The 8,900-nt window shown below is 42.3% G+C and overlaps 1 protein-coding gene across 2 annotated transcripts in view; it reads left to right on the top strand.

The window, feature by feature from the left end:
- The first annotated feature begins 384 nt into the window (after positions 1-384).
- Positions 385-8,900, top strand: part of LOC139666957 (LIM domain-binding protein 3-like) — a 35,645-nt gene continuing 27,129 nt past the window's right edge. For both annotated transcript variants that reach the window (XM_071546314.1, XM_071546313.1), the window contains exon 1: positions 385-531. In XM_071546314.1, the coding sequence (XP_071402415.1) occupies positions 434-531 (98 nt within the window). In that variant the 5' untranslated portion in view covers positions 385-433. The remainder of the gene's footprint in view (positions 532-8,900) is intronic.

The following is an 8,900-nucleotide window of genomic DNA, read 5'->3' as shown; positions in this document are numbered from 1 at the left end:
GCGTGGCCTCTGAACCGAGAATATCTAGGGCCGTGATATTTAAATGAGGATTGTTTTCAGCCTCCACATTTATCAACGCCCGATCTTTCTTACGCTGTGATCAGCGAGATACGAACGTTTCATGAATCACACGTGAACCCTGTCCTGAGAGGATTTCTGTACTCGGATCTGAGCTGGTTTCTACGTTAGACTGATAAATGAGGGCCGATGTGTGGCAGGGAAGGCTAGAGGCTCAAGACACTGTCCCACAACCAGTCACAGGTTTGATCCTCGCATCGCTCATGTGTCCTGTAACAGTTTCCTTGAGTAAATGTGAAATCTAAACATGTGTGTGTGTATGTGTGTGTGTGTGTGTGTGTGTGTGTGTGTGTGTGGACAGATCACCCCGGGCAGCAAGGCGGCGCAGGGAAACCTGATCCAGGGTGATGTCATCATGGCGATCGACGGCGTCAGCACGGAGGGGATGACCCACCTGGAGGCCCAGAACAAGATCAAGATGGCCAACTTCAACCTGGCTCTCACCATGACCAAGTAAGAAGAGTCTGGTGTCTGTTCCTGTCTGTTAACACAAAGAGTTCACAACTGACAGACTACTGACAGGAACACATTATGGAGTACTGCAGCTGAGGGGGATGGGATCAACAGTCTGAGAAAAACAGAGAAATTCAGAAATTAAAGTCAGAAATTTGCAAGAAAAAAGGAGGAGGAGAGGAGAAAGAAAGGAGGACGAAGAGGAGGAGGAGGAAGAGAGGAGAGGAGGAAGAGAGGAGTAGGAAGAAGAAAGGAGGAGGGAGGAAGAGGAAGAAAGAGGGGGAAGAGGAGGAGGAATAGAGGAGGAAGAAGAAGAAAGGAGGAGGAAGAGGAACAAAGGAGGAGGAGGAGGGGGAAGAGGAGGAAGAGGAACAAAGGAGGAGGAGGGGGAAGAGGAGGAGAGGAGGAGGAGGAAGAGAGGAGGATGATGAAGAAGAAAGGAGGAGGAAGAGGAAGAAAGGAGGAGGAAGAGGGGGAAGAGGAGGAGAGGAGGAGGAAGAGAGGAGGAGGAAGAAGAAAGGAGGAGGGAGGAAGAGGAGGAACAGAGGAGAGGAGGAGGAAGGGAGGAGAGGAGGAGGAGGAAGAGGGGAGGAGGAGGAAGAAGAAAGGAGGAGGGAGGAAGAAGAAGAAAGGAGGAGGGGGAAGAGGAGGAGGAATAGAGGAGGAAGAAGAAGAAAGGAGGAGGAAGAGGAACAAAGGAGGAGGAGGAGGGGGAAGAGGAGGAAGAGGAAGAAAGGAGGAGGAGGGGGAAGAGGAGGAGAGGAGGAGGAGGAAGAGAGGAGGATGATGAAGAAGAAAGGAGGAGGAAGAGGAAGAAAGGAGGAGGGGGAGAGGAGGAAGAGAGGAGGAGGAATAGAGGAGGAAGAAGAAGAAAGGAGGAGGAAGAGGAAGAAAGGAGGAGGAAGAGGGGGAAGAGGAGGAGAGGAGGAGGAAGAGAGGAGGAGGAAGAAGAAAGGAGGAGGGAGGAAGAGGAGGAAGAGAGGAGGAGGGGGAAGAGGAGTAGGGGGAGGAAGAGGAAGAAAGGAGGAGGAGGAGGGGGAAGAGGAGGAGGAATAGATGAGGATGAAGAAGAAAGGAGGAGGAAGAGGAAGAAAGGAGGAGGAGGAGGGGGAAGAGGAGGAGGAATAGATGAGGATGAAGAAGAAAGGAGGAGGAAGAAAGGAGGAGGGGGAAGAGGAGGAGGAGGAAGAGGAAGAAAGGAGGAGGAGGAGGGGAAGAGGAGGAGAGGAGGAGGAGGAAGAGAGGAGGAAGAAGAAAGGAGGAGGAAGAGGAAGAAAGGAGGAGCGGGAAGAGGAGGAGGAGAGGAGGAGGAAGAAAGGAGGAGGGGGAAGAGGAGGAGAGGAGGAGGAATAGAGGAGGAAGAAGAAAGGAGGAGGAAGAGGAAGAAAGGAGGAGGAGGGGAAGAGGAGGAGGAAGAGGAAGAAAGGAGGAGGAGGGAGGAGGAAGAGGGAGAGGAGGGAGGAGGGGAAGAGGAGGAGGAGACAGATCAAAGAATCAAATCATTTCCCCAAAACATAACATCGTTTTTTTTCATTTGTTTCTAATCTGCCTTCACTGCAAGGCCTGATCCAGGCATATACAGTCTGAAGACACACACACACACACACACACACACACACAGACACACACACACACACACACATACTGGTCTCCATGTTGGATGGGGACCAACTTTCTGATCATCACTTGTGGGTACCACCCTTTCTAAAGGTTCTAGAGGTATGAAAAAAATCAGGTACACTAACCATAGCTTTGTTAGCTTATACACGACTTCAAATTACTGAATTGATGAAGTAATGACTTGACCATGCTAAATGGGGACTTATGAAAAATCGAGTGAACATGGCTGATGGGGACCTCATTTACATATATTTTGCATAATTCACACAAATTCCCATTTGATTAGTGGGGACCTTGCAACAAAAATAAGTGTATTACTATATTGAAATGGCATATGATGTGCATCTATATTGCGGAAATCCTCAGATTATTGCATTCGTTAAAAAAAAGTTTAATCTACAATTAAAAGATACAGTAGTAGTACATGACCGTTCAGATTTTGAAATGGGTTGGTTGTTCATACATGATGTAAATGTAGCATGAGGCCTGCACATGGTGCTAGTAATGCAAAGCACCACTCTTGCATAGAACGCCTAGTGCTGTGTATGTAGCCATCTTCACAACATTGCAGATTTTAGGTTTGATAAGAATATCAGGGTGTTTGAAGTTAATATTTATGGATGAAGTAATGAAAGGCTATCTCTATTCACAACGTATGAAGGATTGAAAGAGTAGTGAATTATTGTCTGGATATTTTCCAACCCATATCTGCCACACAACAAGTCAAACCTTTAAAGTCAAACCATCTTGACCAGGACTCCCTGGCAGAAGATTGTATCTCAATGGGACCTTCCTGGTTAAATAAAGTGTAAATAAAAAATAAAATTTAAACCCTTGTACTTTCCACTGTTTGAGCTATTCTTTCTTTAATTCTCACACAGGCACAACCATTTTGTTTTCTAGTTTTTACCTCAGTCAACCACTGTTAATCACCTAACTACTACTCAATCACCTGACACTTAGTACCACCATAATAAAACTACTACTAACTACTAACTGAACTCAAAGACATGAAACTCACATTTAAATTGTACAATTCAACGTTTAATGAGTTCAACTTCACAAATGAACTCAACAAATTAAGTCAAATAAACCTCAAAACAATGAAACTCCTGTTGCTTGAGTTTTACAATGGGAATCCACATATTAAAAAAAAATGGAAACATAACTTTCACATATGCTTCCTTTCAAATAACTCACTGCCATTTTTGGCTATTATTGGCACTTCAGAGCAAAACAATTTAATGCAAAACATTCAAATGCTTTTTAAAAGGTAGGAAATATGTTCAACATGTTCAGTAGACCTTTTGCTGAGACATGCGAATGTAAACAAAAACTGCCATCCCAGAGAGTTGGTAATCTTCACAATTGACGTTGCCATTTCCTTTTGTAGGCCGTAATGCGGTTATGAACATAGAATTTCAGGTTCTGCCAGTCCCGGTTCTTAAGAGCTTCTGGTTCAGCCCTTAAACATTTCTCACAGTCACTCTTTGCTGGTACAATACAAGATGTGATGAATCGATTCATGTGCCTTTCCACCGCCTGCACCTCTGTCTGCTGCCAGGGTGTTTTCTTCTTCTGGGTAGCTTCACCTTAAAGTGGGCAGAAAAACACATTTGTAATTGAAAGGATTAGAAAGGGTGTCTGCTGGAATTCCGATAATTTCTGAATCCTATATCAGTATACAGTATATGCCAGCATCTACAGTACAAGTAAAATTATTTGCACTCTACCTATGGATAGAATTACATTGTCAGTCAAACACTGATTTGTGCATTCTGCCACTTGGACTGAAATGAACACTGGGGAAAAGGAAAAGATGATGAGGACCATTTTTTCCTATAAGCCATACATATTGTGTTGTCTTAAAAAAGAAATTGTTAAATCTGATCACTGTAGTGGGCTCACTTTTTATACATTCATGAAAATAATATTAATTTATAATTTTTCAAACTAAATTTTCAGGAAGAAACAGTATTTATCATGTTCTTATCAACATTTTAGATCCTGTGCTTGCAGGAGTTTGGCGCAAAGTTGCTACAGTGGACATTAAGCAAAAAATGATGAGTGAAATAAATCCATCTAGTTATTCTACTATGTAGTATGTCCAAAGAATTATATAACACATTACAACCATTAAACAAGTACTACTATGGTGATTATGGCTTTAGCAACTTTAGCTCTGTTGATATTAAAGCTACTTGAAACACTTGCATTAGCTCTAACATGAGTTGCTTCTACAGTATGAGTAATAATGCACGTTATTACAATGCATCCATCCACTCATTAAACTGCTCCAGCCCCTGTGAGCACCCAGTTCCTTGGTATAGGGCTGTCCTAAATATCCCACTACCATTAGCCTTCTAGATGCATTACATTAAACTGTTTGACTGTACTGATTCACACTAGATTACCATCACAATAAGCTTCCTTATTTCTTTTAGCTGGTTAAAAACACAAAAACAAACAAAGCATGACTATGACAGACTCTAGAATAAAATCTGAAGTGATAAACATGAATGTACCTGTGGTGTTTGGACCAGTAGCATCATCCATCTGGGTCTTTGACAGGAGAGAAGGATGTGAGTCCTCCTTCACCATGGCATTAGCTGTATCGCTGGTCATCTGTAAACACATATTTCACAATGACAATATTTTAGAATATGAAAACATAAGAAACAAATGGTAAATTTGATGTAAAAAGAGCATAACACACAATTAGATTGATGACTTGTTCAGACAAAATCTCTGAGATGAGGTTCATGCCAATATATTCCAGACTTCAGAGAAAAAACCTCAAATTCATATTAAAATATTTCTTCTTGCCCATCCAAGCTCTGTCTGCGTTCACACATCTTGAATAAAACAGGCTTTGTGGGGACATTTCACACACAATGTTACAGTTCCTTGTGGGGACCAGTTGTCTCAGTTGTGTCCAAAGTCAAACACTGACTGAAGGTGTCCCCACAGCACACCTTCAGTCAAACACTGACTGAAGGTGTGCTGTGGGGACGTCGTGAGTGTCCATAATATAGTGATAATTAACCAAGAAAAAAATCCCTATGAAGGTTAAAATCTGTCCTAAATATCCCACTACCATTAACCTTCTAGATGCATTACATTAAACTGTTTGACTGTACTGATTCACACTAGATTACCATCACAATAAACCTCCTTCTTTATTTTAGCTGGTTAAAAACACAAAAACAAAAAAGCATGACTATTGAGAGACTCTAGAATTAAATCTGAAGTGATAAACATGAATGTACCTGTGGAGGAGTGTTGTTTGGACCAGTAGCATCATCCATCTGAGTCTTTGACAGGAGAGAAGGATGTGAGTCCTTCTTCATCATGGCATTAGCTGTATCGCTGGTCATCTGCAAACACATATTTCACAATGACAATATTTTAGAATATGAAAACATAAGAAACAAATGGTCAATTTGATGTAAAAAGAGCATAACACACAATTAGATTGATGACTTGTTCAGACAAAATCTCTGAGATGAGATGCATGCCAATATACACCAGACTTCAGAGAAAAAACATCAAATTCATATTAAAATATTTCTTCCTGCCCATCCAAGCTCTGTCTGCGTTCACTCATATTGAATAAAACAGGCTTTGTGGGGACATTTCACACACAATGTTACAGTTCCTTGTGGGGACCAGTTGTCTCAGTTGTGTCCAAAGTCAAACACTGACTGAAGGTGTCCCCACAGCACACCTTCAATCAAACACTGACTGAAGGTGTGCTGTGGGGACGTCGTGAGTGTCCAGAATATAGTGATAATTAACCAAGAAAAAAAATCCCTATGAAGCTTAAAATCTGTCTAGCTGGTTAAAAACACAAAAACAAAAAAGCATGACTATTGAGAGACTCTAGAATTAAATCTGAAGTGATAAACATGAATGTACTTTTTACCTTTGGTCAAAATCTGTGTTTTTTTATATGTACTTTATAAATAAATTTCACTTAAATGTAACTTCACTACAAATATTGATCCTGAAGTCATCATAGCAAAATAAAAACCATACATTTAAAAAAGCTAAACTATTATTAACAGAATCAATTTCACCACACCCCCTCCGAGAGCAATCAATTAGTCTTTTTTCGTTTGCATAAACTCCTTCACACTGAATTGCATGACAACACTAACACTAGCTAGTTGTAAAAACAGATTAAAACATTTTTGATTAGATGGTTAGGCCTACACTTAGCCTCTACTTAGCCTTGAGCTAACTAGCTATCCTGCAAAGTAATGAGAGCTAATTAACCTAATTTGAGGGTTGAACACTGGTTATACTGGTTTGTCATACAAATGTGCTTACCTTGTGTTTCACTTTTGCTCCTCTGCACAAGTTCTTAGCTCCTTAGCTGGCATCTCCTGGAAATAATCTTCTCCCTTGTCCACCGTGTAGATTGCCACCTTTAAATGTCCGCCTGAAAATGTGTTATTGCTGCTGAAATCCTTCCTAAGGAGGACCAGGAAGTGGGCGGTACCCAACCATATTTGGAATGTGTGTGTGTGTGAAGCAGTGAGTGCATTACCAGCTGGAAACTATAAGGGGGCGCAACCGAGCACTCCACACACACACACACTGACCGGTAAACGTGTGTTATGGGCCAATGCTAAAAACTACACAGGAACCTTCAGACTCGCTCCTGCATTCATTTAAAAGGGTTTTCCTCATGGGGACCTGATTTTTTGTCCCCACTCCGCAACAGGTCCCCATGACGTGACTGTGTAAACAGATTCTTGTCCCCACAATGTGATGATTACCAGAACACAACACACACACACACACACACACACACACACACACACACACACACACACACCATATTCTCATCTCCCAGGCAGAAGATAAAGCAGGCAGACTCTTCATATAGCTGCAGATAATATAAGACCGAGATATTAAAGCCGACATATTGAAGCCACAATCCACCTTTCATAAGAGAAGATGAGTCTAGATGGCATTCTGTATCACAAGGGGTCCTCAGCTGACCCCCATCCCTACACACACACACACACACACACACACACACACACACACACACAATTCAATCATTCCATACAAATTCAGAAAACAGAATTTAAATTCAGTCGTCTGCTGGAACAAATCTCATCACTTTCAATCTAAGTCATTTACACAAACACAAGATCTCAAGTCAAGACTTTAGAAACCTTTTCAAGTCATCAGAGTACAAGTCAGAGTCAAGTCCCAAGTCACCAGAACCCAAGTCAAGTCAAGTCTCAAGTCTTCTCTTCATGCATCAAGTCAAGCAATTCAAATTGTGACTCAAGTCTGACTCCAAGTCATGTGACTTGAGTCCCCAACTCATCATGATGATCATAGTCAACAGGTATAAATACTATATGTAAAAATAAAGTCAACAGGTCATGGATGAAGTAGAATTTGCCTCCATCAGCTTTGTTATTCCAGCTTCCCAGCTTCGGGGTTCCAGGGGGTCCAGACTATAGTTTCACTGTTATCTCTCTACCTACAATACAGACAGTCGTGGAATTGTGGAGAAAATCATATCTGACAATAGAAATATTTTCAAATTTGGGTTCAAGAGGCAAAATCTCATCAAACAGGGGTCCGTGGCTCTAATGTGGACTAAATTAGGGTCTTTGATATGAAAAAGGTTGAGAATCACTGCTCTATACAGACGGCTTTTCTGGAATATTCTGACAAACAGTTTGGACTCATTGTTGAGGCAGCAGAGCTTCAACTGACAGCTGACTGGAGACAATACTGTCTGTGGGTCCAACATCTACAGACAAGACTGTCTGTGGGTCCAACATCTACAGACAATACTGTCTGTGGGTCCAACATCTACAGACAATACTGTCTGTGGGTCCAACAGCTACAGACAATACTGTCTGTGGGTCCAACAGCTACAGACAATACTGTCTGTGGGTCCAACAGCTACAGACAATACTGACAAGACTGTCTGTGGGTCCAACAGCTACAGACAATACTGTCTGTGGGTCCAACAGCTACAGACAATACTGACAAGACTGTCTGTGGGTCCAACAGCTACAGACAATACTGTCTGTGGGTCCAACAGCTACAGACAATACTGACAAGACTGTCTGTGGGTCCAACAGCTACAGACAATACTGTCTGTGGGTCCAACAGCTACAGACAATACTGACAAGACTGTCTGTGGGTCCAACAGCTACAGACAAGACTGTCTGTGGGTCCAACAGCTACAGACAATACTGTCTGTGGGTCCAACAACTACAGACAATACTGTCTGTGGGTCCACAGCTACAGACAATACTGTCTGTGGGTCCAACATCTACAGACAATACTGTCTGTGGGTCCAACAACTACAGACAATACTGTCTGTGGGTCCACAGCTACAGACAATACTGTCTGTGGGTCCAACATCTACAGACAATACTGTCTGTGGGTCCAACAACTACAGACAATACTGTCTGTGGGTCCACAGCTACAGACAATACTGTCTGTGGGTCCAACATCTACAGACAATACTGTCTGTGGGTCCAACAACTACAGACAATACTGTCTGTGGGTCCACAGCTACAGACAATACTGTCTGTGGGTCCAACAACTACAGACAATACTGTCTGTGGGTCCACAGCTACAGACAAGACTGTCTGTGGGTCCAACAGCTACAGACAATACTGTCTGTGGGTCCACAGCTACAGACAATACTGTCTGTGGGTCCACAGCTACAGGAGAACAGAGGAGTTATACAGAGGAACAGAATA

This window comes from Centroberyx affinis, unplaced genomic scaffold (assembly GCF_046629955.1).
Source record: "Centroberyx affinis isolate AG114_WGS23_722 - 3 ecotype Tasmania unplaced genomic scaffold, CSIRO-AGI_Caff_v1 ptg005210l_1, whole genome shotgun sequence".
NCBI lineage: Eukaryota > Metazoa > Chordata > Actinopteri > Beryciformes > Berycidae > Centroberyx > Centroberyx affinis.
This window is presented reverse-complemented; position numbering and strand designations above follow the sequence as displayed.